The following is a 13,372-nucleotide window of genomic DNA, read 5'->3' on the forward strand; positions in this document are numbered from 1 at the left end:
CAAAGACAAGCAATTCTTCATAACAACAAACTGCTTCTGATGAGCGTGACATCACAACTGTTCACATTAGGTTCGTTTCAACAGTTGCCAGCGGGCTCATGCGCATGCACAGTTGAGTCGCGTATGAGCAGTACCTTCTCCCGCTTCTGGCTACTTGAAGTGTGGCTGTTAATTGTATCAGCAGTAGCAACAAGCAGCCAGATGCTACCCAGAAAAATTTGTCTGGCACGCCCAGGCTGCCATATTCGTACATGTGCAGGGCAGTCTTGAGTTTTTACTTTAGTGATTTAGCTGTTTCCCCTTCGTTTACAACTGTCATGTCAATTGAAAACCAAATAGAATCCTGTGGCTGCGAGCTGTCAAGTGAACTAAAATGCATTCACATAATTACATATGGCTGAAATATGTTACTAGTTTCAGTTTTCTGATTTTATTTTATTTTCACGTTTTTGGCAGTCAAGCATTAATCCCCTTGCAGAATAATTGAGTTATTTCTGTTGATTTTCTAAAGAAATTTGCCTTTTGTTAGTATTTTCCACAGAGGCAGTTAATTTATTTGGAACGAAGTGTTTCATCCCTTACCATTGTCCAATTTCAACTGTTTGCTGAATTTCAAATGTACGTTTTCATCTTCTGGCATGTATGGCATTATGTCATAATAAAGAACCAAACATGAGCTAATAGAGTACTGGTACTCCAAGAAAATTTGCACTCCGAAAACCACAGTGCGAAGCTTAATATCAGATTGGGACCTACATCTCTGTGAATCTGGACATTCAAATTTGCACTTTAAACCAAATTATGTGTTTTAGTATGATTTACGGAAGTCTGATGCTGTTGGAGTATCATCTGATGTCCTGTTTCGTGTAGATGTAATGTAAGACCTGTTACTGCTATGTAAGATCTCTTAATGCTATAAACGTATAAACATATTGGCTTCCTATGTAATTGTAGTTGTGCCCATGCAGTACCGCCGGTTCCCTTGTGCTCTGACAGTTGGTGAAATGAATTCTAACAGATCGCCAGGCAGTTGGAAAATATTGCGAATGGTGATCTGAAAAGCATTACTTTAACAGTCAGTTTCATTTTGTGCGAGATGAATTATGTTTCGTGTGAGAATTTCCTTTGAATTTATTAAAACACAGACCATTTGACTCTCATTTAAAGGATAACACTTTGAAGGCCAGCCACTTAAAAGTATCTCAAGACCAGACATTTACGTCATTATGCGTGATGTATCTTAAAGTGTAATACATGCAAAAAAAAGTCCAATATTATATTTGAAAGCTTAGCTTTTCTTGTAGATACACTATACACATTAATTTAAACCATTAACTTTTCCCATTTGCACGTTCACACTTGTTAACAGTGATGTTGCTATTGGCCGACTACACCACGTGTTCTATGATTTGAAGATCTGCTATCATTGCTCGGCGATATCACGTGACGTGAACTATGACTGTCTTATAAAAACGCATCGCAATCTCGATTTCAGTGCTACAGAAACTATTAAACTGTTTGATGTAAGAGGGAAAGTTTACTGTGACTTAAACACTGAAAAAGTGTGCTTTTTCCTGGGAAAAAATGCATTGTTAACTGGGAAATCCGGGAATTTATTTTTCTCGGCTGCGTATACATCTGGAATGTAACAATATGCATGGCATCCCACTGCCATTGTCCAAATCAGTACATTTTGTGAGTAGTCGGTAAGTTTTGTGCTGTTGTTACCATTTTCCAATGTTTGCAACCTATCAATTTGGCAGCAAGCAGTATCACATGTGGGTGGGGGTTCAGCACTGGTCCAGAAGTGAAAGTGCTTCTCAAGGTAGTGAGCCATTTCCCACACTCTACAAACTGCACATGAGCAGTGGGCCATAACTTCACACTCACACTGGAAACTTGTTTCTCTTTGTTATCCAAATCTAGTGGCAGTGAAATATCATTGTGCATGTGCGGAGAAAAAAAACCTTCACTTGCCTATGTTATGAGCTCAACCTGAGGGGAGCAGAGTGTAGGTGAAAATATCCAAATGTAGACCCTGGGTAGAGTACATTGTGAGCAATTCTCTCCCCCTCTTGCAAATTTCTTCCATGGGCTGGGTTGAAACTAATCATGGGCTGCATCCGGCCCATGGGCTGTTGGTTGCCCATCTGTGCTATATGACAACAAAAACTACTAAAATTTATGCATTTTGAAATATCTCAAATGTGGTGTATTATTTAAACTGAATATCTTCATGATACACAAGTGCAAATATGAAAACCAACAATTATTGCAACCAGTGTGGAGGCTACACACTCTGTTTCTGTTAGCCAATCACAGAACACAATGTGACTTCACTAAATGTCACTTTTTACTCAAGCGAACCCGTAAATGCCATATATTGAACACACATGAAAAACATTAAATGTTGAAGTTCAGAACTGAAAACAAACAGCATTAAGAACAGTAACATACACACAGTACAGATCTGTCCAAAATGTGCTGTTTTTAGTAAAATTTGTTGTGATGGTGTTGGGAAATGTTTTTTGTAGCAGCTGAATGTACTACCTGTAGATCTTACGTTAACTTAGATTTTGGTATTGTTTAGTATTTTGTTATGAAAAGGAATGGGGATATAGTCCATGAACTAACTAGTTAGAGTGCCTTGACACCTTAGTTCCAGTTGGTGCTTGGTGCTGCCTCAGTGTGGAAATCACAAGCAGTGCTTAGTGTAGATCCTGGTGGAAACGGTATCATCAGAGTGCATTATGCTGTTAAAATGGGATCTGTACTGGCCAGTATTTACCTCAGCTCAGTACAGCCGACAGATACACAAACAGAACAGAAAATTTTTTATCCTAGCTTTCGGAACTTTGTTCCTTCGTCAGGGAGGGGAGAGGGGAAAAAGGGGGAAGAAGGAAAGTAGATTCAGTTACTCACAACCCAGGTTATGAAGCAACTGGGGAAAGATAAACAGGGAGGGTAGCAAAGATGGAGGCATGCCTTTGCCCAAGCCATGAAAGTTCAGACAAACACAGTCTGCTGGTAAAGTAATGGCATCTGTGATTTGGGTCTGAAAGGGATACTATTTTTCAGTTTCCTGCCTGCTAGTACAGTAATAAACATCGACAGGGTGAGAAAACACTTAAAAAGCTCGGAAGGTCAATTCAGAACCAGAGAAGAGGAATTTGAGCAACAGCATAAGTGCTGTCCCTTACAGTACCTTTCCACATGTCTGCCAAACCACCAGTTTTCTGCAAAACTTTGGTTGGAACATCGCCATCACCCATCATGCAATCCAGACTTGACACTGAGCTTTTACCACCTGTCTCCCAAGTGGTAGAAAGATTTGTCTTGATGGCAGTTCACCTCCAATAACGAGGTGAAGGATAATGTTAAACAGTTCCTGAAGAACATGCCAGTGGGAGAGTATGATGTGGATACTGCTGTAGTGTCTATAAAAATGCTTCAACCAAAATATGGATTATGTAAAAGTGAAGCATTCTTCAATCTAGCAAATGATGTAATTATCGTAGAACATAAACTGTTGTTTAAGTATCTCCCAAGTATATACTTTTGGGATTGCATTTGTATTAAGTTGATGAGGAACACATCTCTCATGTACTGGTGAGTGGTTGTCTTTGCTCACTTTTGTTTACTATAATCTAAATGTTTTTGGTTTCAGAACAAATCAAATGAGTCGCTATATGAAAAGAAGCCTCCACAGAAGAAATTTGTGAGTATGGCAGAAGCTATGTACAAATTTGAGAGAAGTACACCAGAGAGGTTCCATACAAGGCCTGTTATAGGTAATTAACAGCTATGTGTTTTTGACCAGTTAAAATCATCTTGTGCAGTTTGGAATTGGCTTCATCAAATTGGTTTGTATTTAGACTATTGGCTGAGTACCAGATGTTCCTAAGTTTTTTAGACTGTCATGTTACATGTAATTGGAATGGTTACAAACTAAATGATCTCATGTGTGCCAAGAATCCTTTAACTCCAATATTCCAACAAAGTGTCACAATCAGAATTTGGAAGTTTATAGGTCATTTAGGTAGTACTCTTCGATCTCAAGCACACCTCACTTAGCATTAGCAAATCCTAACATAAATACTAATACTACACATTTTTCAGTAACTGGGTAGATATTAAGTTTAGTCACACATAAAACCACCACCTGATGTTTTGATTTAAAATTAACATCCAAAATGATGTAAAAATTGCTTATATTCGAAAAGTGTTTCGTTCAGCTTATCACAAAATTCCATAAATGACGTCATTTATTTTCCTGCTGGCACAGTGTGCTGGTTAGAGTTGTTGCTGAAGGAGGTTATTGGCCAGAACCATTTCATCTACACTGAATGAGAGAAACTAGTTTCTAACAGCTGTATCCTCCTCATCGCCCACTGCCAAACTTTCATCTAGCTCTGCTTGGTTCGATACAAAAGCATCACACAGTTCCCTGCGTTAACCTGACATGCAGAAGTTATCATCTCAACAAAATTTTGAAATAGCACGCTTACTGCAATATCCGTGAGAGCATTCTGAGAAATCGCCATCTTCTAAACAATCTGATGTTGATTGACATTGATGAGAGTTCAATAGTGTCTGAAGTTTCTAACATCTCTTCTTATTTCAGTGATTTATTAAAATGAAATGATCAGCAGACATTCAGTGGCATGCGTTGGTGTATACAGCATATGACAAAATACAAAGGCAAGGTGAATTAGTATAATGTTGCGAAAAAACACTATCTAAATAGGAATAAGTTAATTAGCTTGCTTCTTCTATGTAGTTTTCTTTAAATTCCATTTAGTTGTTAGCTCAGTATCCATTTTGAGTGGATCCTGGTTCTACAAGGAGAAATTCAGGATTTCCAGTTCATGTACTAAATCTGAAATGAAACGATGCAGAGCTTTTGTTTACATAATTTTATTATTTTTGTAAAAACAACACGACACAACCCATCACATAATAACGATCATAAACGTTTCCAAATAAATATCTGCCTTCCCACATGGTGGCAACTAACAACTACAGGCATAGAACAGAATTGGGAATATAAGACGCAACATCAGAAATATCACCAGCAATGTACGTCTTTCAGTGCAAAGATGTTAAGATATTAAATTACACACCCAGAGACAATCACGTGATTAGTATAGTGATATCTATATTACCTGGATTTAGATGTCTCGTCTAGGAGTATGGAACTTTGACATGCCTGCAGATTCTTGTCATCTGCATAGTCTGCCATGTTGTAGTAAGGCAAAAAGATTTCCATCAGTCTGTATGTTATAAAGAATTAGTTATTTATTTCTAGCTTTGAATTTTGTTCCAACAAGCCATGTAATAGGCCGATCTGGAAGTGGAATCGAAAAGTATTTTCATTTTGCATTCTCATGGCATTTTGTGGCAGTCGTGATGTAATTAGGCAAGAAATGTAATATGAGCATCTTTGGTCGACATGATTAGACATTTGGAGTTAGACTTCCAGTTGATACAGAAATTAATTCGATTCAAAATTTACTTTACAAATGGTATCAAGTTATCATCCAAAAAATTGTTTGCAAGCTTTCAGAACCAGTGGCTCCTTCTGGTAGAAGGGTTGAAGGGAAAGCAGCAATGTTGAAGGAAAAGGACTGGTGAGGTTGAGTAAAATGGGTAGGGTGTGGAAGAGTCACCCAGAACCACTGGTCAGGGGAGACTTAAAAGATGGCATGAGAAGGTCTTTCCTTCTTGTCCAATCTGGTAGGTCTCCCCTGACCTGGGATTCTGAACAACTTTTCTGAACTTTACTCCTTTTTGTTAACCTCACCATTTGTTTTCCTTCAGTCCTCTTCCTTCCCTTTCAGCCACTGACTCCAAAAGCTTGAAAACTGTAATACCTTTTTATATGTATGTTCTCGTACTAGTGCTTGGTGAGTAGATTTTTTTACCTATTCAATTACTTATATCTTCAAAAATTGGTTATTTTCGTTAAAAAATTGCTGCTGCTATTTGAAACATCTTTCCAGAATTTGAAAAAAAATCTATTTGTCACCACTTATTTTTGTTTTCAGTTTGAAATAATTTCTCATTACTTAATTTTGTAATTTAATGTAAATGTAATGTAATGTAAATGAAACAATACTTGACTGTTTGTTTACTCATAAATAATAAGCCAAAACTTTGTGAACTATAAAGGAAAAGTGTCACTGATCAGTTCCTTTGCAGTTTCCACCACCACTGAAAATATTTCTGGGCAGTTATCCATTTTCAACTGTGATAAAATATTCATCTTTCAGGGTTTACTTTGTTCAGTTTTGGTAAGAGGTTATGGTGGTATCTTGCACAAAAAAAGGTGCAAACCATTCAGTGTGCCGAAATATTCAGTCCCAAAATTCGGTGCTATTTCTCGGACGTTTCATCGTAATAAATTTCCATCTATGGATCAGAATGCTTACACTACTCATTTCATGAGCCCCTTTTGTTAGAGGGTAATTTCAAATTTCTGGGGCCTACACAGCTTTAGTTAAGTGTGCAGCTTCTCACCTGTGACGTCTGAGTAATAAACTGTAAAATGGCCTGAGGTAACAATGTATTTCAGGCAAGCTATTTGCCTATGCAATACCATTCTTTATCAATGATAAACTATGCAGTTCCTTCAGGTAAATTTGGAGCAGCCTGTCTGTCACCTGAACCTCAAACTGTTATCATAACTACATGGGAGGGGATGCAGCTTTGGATTTTATGTGAAGACTTCCGGAATCTTCTTGAACTTCGGGATACAGAATGTATTACATGCTATAATATAAAAACAGATTTTTATGGGACCTAATGTGACTCGTGGTGGTACAGTCAAGAAAATAAAGGACTTTAGATCTGCTTTTCAGAAACAATTAAACATTTTTGATGTAAAGCTTGAGAGTATTTATCCCTTAACAGTATGTTAGACCTTATTATATTTTCTAACAACAAAAACGGGCAATTTTGATATTATTATGTAAATTGATAGATAAAGATATAGCTAAAAACAAAGATGATGACTTACCAAACGAAAGCGCTGGCAGGTCGATAGACACACAAACATACACACAAAATTCAAGCTTTCGCAACCAATGGTTGCTTCATCAGGAAAGAGGGAAGGAGAGGGAAAGACGAAAGGATGTGGGTTTTAAGGGAGAGGGTAAGGAGTCATTCCAATCCCGGGAACGGAAAGACTTACCTTAGGGGGGGGAAAAAAAGGACAGGTATACCCTCGCATGCTTTCGTCTTTCCCTCTCCTTCCCTCTTTCCTGATGAAGCAACCGTTGGTTGCGAAAGCTTGAATTTTGTGTGTATGTGTATCGACCTCCCAGCACTTTCGTTTGGTAAGTCACATCATCTTTGTTTTTAGATATATTTTTCCCATGTCGAATGTTTCCCTCTATTATATGGATAGATAAAGAAATATACTTAACAAGCGGTGGCAGGGAATACACATGCAAAAGGCTTTAATTTTTACAAGCTTTTGGAGCCAGTGGCTCCTTGTGGGAGATGAGTTGAAGGGGAAGGAAGAGGGGTGACGGAAAAGGACTGGAGAGGTTCAGGGCAAGGGGTACAGCTCAGAAAAGTCACCCAGAACCCGGGTCAGGGGAGACTTATGGGACAGGATGAGAAGGAAAGACAACCTCATGAATCCATGGAGCCTGCATGTCAACAGGGGACTGTTCAAATTGGTGGAGGCTCTGTAATGGTGCAGATGGAATGATATGGGAAACCCTGATACATCTAGATATGACTCTTGACAGGTGACACGTACATAAGCATCCTGTCTGATCACCTGCATCCATTCATGTCCATTGTGCATTCCGATGGACTCGAGCAATTCCAGCAAGACAATGCGACACCCCACACATCCGATTAAACACTTCCACTGGCCATCAACCCCCCCCCCCCTACCCCAGACGTGAACATTATTGAGCATATCTGGTACGCCTTGTAACATGCTGTTCAGAAGAGATCCCCACCCCCTTGTACTTTCACGAATTTATGGACAGCCCTGCAGTATTCGTGGTGCCAATTCCGTCCAGCACTACTTCAGATGTTTGTCAGGTCCACGCCACATCGTGTTGTGGCACTTGTGTGTGCTCGTGGGGGCCCTTCATTATATTAGGCAGGTGTATCAGTTTCTTTGGCTCTTCAGTGTAGTTTACTTTATAAAATGTTGTATTGCCTCAGCCAGCTTGGACGCTGATATTGTAATGGAACACTAAGTGGTGGGATATTATGTATCAGTTTTACCACTAAGGTACATTACTCAGTTTCACTCCTTCATTGTAATGTATATTTCTTCATTTTGTCATACATTTTATTCTAATGCCACAGATTTGATGTCATGAGACATTAAAAATAAAGAAAAAAATTGGTAACAAAGACAAGTGTGCAGTCGTTAATTAAAGAAACAATGCAGTTGTAACTAAACAAACAGAAGATCTTTTATTTTTTTCCTGCTCACCTTTGTCTAGTTATAATATTCAACACTGCACAGAATACCAAAATTGAGTGGACTCGGGGGGATTACAGATTGTAGTCCATATGCCATCAGTTCAGATATCTGTACAAATATTGACTGGAATGGATAACTGCATAGTTAATCTGAAAGTGTGTGAGCATGAATGTTCACCCGTTTGCTGCAGAAGGTCCATGAGTGTTGGCATTCAGGAAAGGCCATAACTACACAGAACTTTCACAGTGTAGAATTAAAAACTTCACCAAATAACACGATGTGATAAGTGTGTGGACCAAAATTTGAACCTGGGATCTTTGCCTTTGATGAGCAAGTGCTTTACTGACTGACCTATCGAAGCAAGGTTTGAGATTTGCCCTCATAGCTTTACTTATTCTAATACCTCGTCTCCTACCTTCCAAACTTCACAGAAGTCCTTCAAGGTACTTCTGTAAAGTTTGGCAGGACATAATACATTAGCTTTCTTTTGACATTTTACATTGTAAAAACAGATCAGCGGTGCAGCTTCAGTACTGACAGTCTGACGCATAATAGTATTCATACTAGATTCTTTGGTGTGTGGCATTTCAGTTGTCTAGACCCCTTTTAAAACAGTCTGTCTGAATGTAGTATTTAACCTAAAAAAAAGGCTTCACTTTCACATGTATGTGATAGTGCAACTCTCTCTCTCTCTCTCTCTCTCTCTCTCTCTCTCTCTCTCTCTCTCTCTCTCTCTCTCTCTCTCTCTCTCTGTCCCCCCCCCTCCCTCCCTCCCTCTCCTCCACCTCTGCCTCTGCCCCTGCCCCTGCCCCTGCCCTGCCCTGCCCCGCCCCTCCCCTCTCCCCCACACACACCCCTTACATGTTCAGTTATTAGTTGAGTTAATATATCTAGGATGTAAGCCATGTATTCTCCCCACCTTTCATAACACCAACTGACACGTCATCAATGTGAGGTCCATCCGAACTTAGCAACAACTTGATCAGTTCCTGGTTAACTTGCCTGATCACTTCGTTCATCCAGGGTTGATCATGCCACTGCAAAACTTCTGCAAACCCCCAATGTATTTGATGATGATGCTGCATCTATCTTCACGAAGGCTCTTTGATGTGTTTCCTATATTCTTGGCCAAACTGTTGCCTGCTCCAACTATCATTATAACACATTGCTTTTGGTGTCCTGCTATTTCATTATTTGATAAAATTATTCTTGGTGTTAAGATTTCCAAAACCAGTAATATTTTAATTCTTTCATTGTAATTTTTTTCTGTGCTCTTTGTGTATCTTCCTGTACAGTGTTGCGAGTTTGATAAATTCATTATTGTCTTTTACAGATGGTTCACAGAGATGGCAAGGTAGCCAGATAAATCCATCTTACAAGAAATTGCGCTGTACTGTGCCACAGTCACCTAACTTCACTTCCCATTTACGTGTCAGACCAGTAACTTACCCATCAAAAGAGGAACGGGAGGAAGCTGAATTGCAGCAAATGCAAAAGTAAGTTACTGAAATAACAATCTTTTAATACTGCATTAAGACAGCGTGTTGTTAACATTAATTTTAATGCTTCAGGTACATCTTCAAGGCAGCACCATTGAAAGCAGACATCTTAAAGGAACCACAATTACTTAAGAAAGTTGAGCCGAAACCAGTGACAAAGCCTAGTCCATTTAACTTGACTGAAGTAAAGAAGTTGGTAAGTTCTGTTATCGAAAAGTTGAAACTAATTTCTAAAATGGAAATTCAGCATTGTCAGAAAGTTAATGCAGAGCTGTATCTCAATATTGATTTAGGCTTCATCTTGCCAATGAATTTTTTTTCCATACCACTGCATAGTAACAATTTAATTCTTTTTCCAGTATTAATGACTGAATATCAGAAATAGCAGATCTTTACAGAATAAATCTGTCCATCACTATCAAAACCTTGCAATAATACAATGATGTTGACCCCCTGCTCAGAGAATGCGTATGAATAAGATTCTTTATGGCTAAATATGTATCACTTTTATTTACTGAACTTATTTAATTAATGTATGTCTGCCTGTATGTTTATAAATTCTTCTTCTTTTTGATCTGAGTTGAATATGAGCTAGTAGTTACTCAGATATCTGGATGTAAAGTGTCATCCCTACTTATGTTAAGTGTACAGTCACATTAGCCTTAAACTTCTGTTGTTCTTACTGTTGTCTTAAAACCTCAAGGATGAGTACATCAGTACCTCTCTCCACTTCAAACTTACCAATCACCAGCAATTCCTCCCCTTTGAAGCTGCCACCATTCTTATCAATAAGTTCCTTCCAGCCACCTGTGGCCATCACACCTGCAGTGATGACCAAGCCCTCTCTGAATATACCAAGGGTCTCACAGAGGCCATCATAGACCAGAATTACCTTCCCAACATTGTAAAGAAACAGATCAGCTGTGCCTTGTCCCTCCAGTCACTAATACCTCCCACGTACCCATCATCCAGCTACAAAATAGCATTTCCCTCATGATTCAGTACCACTCAGGACTGGAGCAACTGAATCTCATTCTCTGCCAGGATTTAGACTACCTGTCCTTTTCCCCTGTAATGAGGAATATTCTCCTGACCCCTTCCACAGTAGTATTCTGCCAGCCATTGAACCTACTCAGTATCCTCATCCATCCCTGCTCCATATCATTGTAATAGACATAGATGCAAGAACTGTCACATACATACTCCCACCACCACATACTCCAGTCAGGTTACAAGCATCACCTACCCCATCAAAGGCAGGACTACTTGTGAAAGCAGTCATGCAGTCTACAAAGAAAGCTGTAACCACTGTGTTACTTTCTACATGGCGATGATGACTAACAAACTGTCTGTCTGCATGAAAGGCCTCCAACAAACTGTGGCCGAGAGACAGGTGGACGACAGAGTTGCTGAACATGCTACCCAACAGGACGTGCTTCGTTCAGTGACTGCTTCACAGTCTGTGCCATCAAGGTGGTCCTTACCAACACCAGCTTTCCTGATTTGCACAGATGAGAACTCTCCTTGCAATGTATCTTACGTTCCTGTAACCCTCCTTGGCTTCAGCTGTTGCTCATCCCTGTCCTTCACCTACCTATTCACTTCCCTGCTCCCACTCCAGCATGACACTGCCTTCTGTCCCACCGACACCCACTAGCCTCCTCCTCCTCCTCCTCCTCCTCCTCCTCCTCCTCACTTCTCTCCATTTCTGCTTCCCTTCAAACCACACTCCCCCACAGTGTCTAGCAGTCCTATCCTGTCCCCAACATGTCACTGCATGCTCCCACCCATCTGTACCCCGCTATCCCTCACTCTCCCTGTCCCAGACACCTCCTTACCCAAACACCCGTTGATTGCTTCTCGTGTCAGGTGCATTTACTGTATGCAGTCCAGCCTCAGTGCCCAGAGTGAATGGTCATGTGTTTGTGAGCTGTTCTTGTATGAATGTGTGTATGTGCTTTCTATCTTAGAAGGAGGTCTTGTGGCTAAAAGATCAAATGGACAGCGCTCTTTTTGGTGTGCTTGTGTACGACTTAACATCTCCTCTATTTCGTGAGTAGCAGTCTGTCCTTTCCAACTAGAGTGGGAGACACTAGAGCACCTGCTCTATAGTCCTGGTATCATCTCATGTGATTATCATGCCTTTGGACCCTTAAAAGCTTTGAAGGAATGAAGTTTCTTGTTGAAAGAGGATGTGTAGCAGGCAGTTACTGACTTTTTCAAGCTGCAGGACACAGTGTTTTACCAACCTTCAACTTGATACACCAATGGAATGATTGCCTTAATGGTCAGTGATTTTGTCTCATTGGCATACCGAATCTGGATTATACTTCCTTCAAACGGAAACTTTTTTTATTGTTCCTTATAGTATTATTTTTCCCTAAGCTATAATTTTACGTAACACTTAGTTCTTTTTTTATGCCATAAAGTTCCATTACCTTGTAGGCAAGGACCTGTCTAATGGTCCCAGGTTGCAATGATGTGCTGTGTTCTTAGTGGCATAAGACAGAACTATGTGCTGGATAACTGTGTATGTAGTTGAAGAATGGAAAGTCCAGGATGGAATAAAGGCAGTATTATGAAAATGATAATTGGTACTCATTATATAGCAGATATGCTGAGTCGCAGAGAGGGACAACAAAAAGACTGTCAAAGAAGTAGGCTTTCGGCCAAAAAGGCCTTCATCAGAATTACAGGCACACACATATCTGGCCTTGGCAGCCAGGGACAGGTCGTGCATGCTTTCATTGTCTAGTTCCGATGAAGGCCTTTTTGGCTGAAAGCTTACTTGTGTGATAGTTGTTTTGCTATGCCTATCTGTGACTCAGCACCTCTGCTATATGATGAGTAGCAACTATTCTTTTCATAATATTGTGTATATAGTTGTAAGGCACCAGACGATCAAGTAGGTAATAAGACTAAGGCTAGTAGAAATCCTTGGGTAACAGAAGAAATATTGAATTTAATTGATGAAAGGAGAAAACATAAAAATGCAGTAAATGAAGCAGGCAAAAAGGAATACAAGCATCTCAAAAATGAGATAGACAGGAAGTGCAAAATGGCTAAGCAGGGATGGCTAGAGGACAAATGTAAGGATGTAGAGGCTTATCTCACTAGGGGTGAGATAGATACTGCTTACAGGAAAATTAAAGAGACCTTTGGAGAAAAGAGAACCACTTGTATGAATATCAAGGGCTCAGATGGAAACCCAGTTCTAAGCAAAGAAGGGAAAGCAGGAAGGTGGAAGGAGTATATAGAGGGACTATACAAGAGCGATGTTCTTGAGGACAATATTATGGAAATGGAAGAGGATTTAGATGAAGATGAAATGGGAGATACGATACTGCGTGAAAAGTTTGACAGAGCGCTGAAAAACTTGTGTCAAAACAAGGCCCCGGGAGTAGACAACATTCCATTA

The 13,372-nt window shown here is 39.7% G+C and overlaps 1 protein-coding gene across 2 annotated transcripts in view; it reads left to right on the top strand.

Annotated features, from left to right (window-relative positions):
* Window positions 1–13,372, top strand: part of LOC124776547 (targeting protein for Xklp2-like) — a 135,622-nt gene that overhangs the window by 18,749 nt on the left and 103,501 nt on the right. For both annotated transcript variants that reach the window (XM_047251577.1, XM_047251578.1), the window contains exons 4-6: window positions 3,668–3,791; window positions 9,789–9,951; window positions 10,027–10,150. In XM_047251577.1, coding sequence (XP_047107533.1) covers window positions 3,668–3,791; window positions 9,789–9,951; window positions 10,027–10,150 — 411 coding nt within the window. The remainder of the gene's footprint in view (window positions 1–3,667; window positions 3,792–9,788; window positions 9,952–10,026; window positions 10,151–13,372) is intronic.

The sequence above is a fragment of the Schistocerca piceifrons genome, chromosome 2 (genome assembly GCF_021461385.2).
Source record: "Schistocerca piceifrons isolate TAMUIC-IGC-003096 chromosome 2, iqSchPice1.1, whole genome shotgun sequence".
Classification (NCBI taxonomy): domain Eukaryota; kingdom Metazoa; phylum Arthropoda; class Insecta; order Orthoptera; family Acrididae; genus Schistocerca; species Schistocerca piceifrons.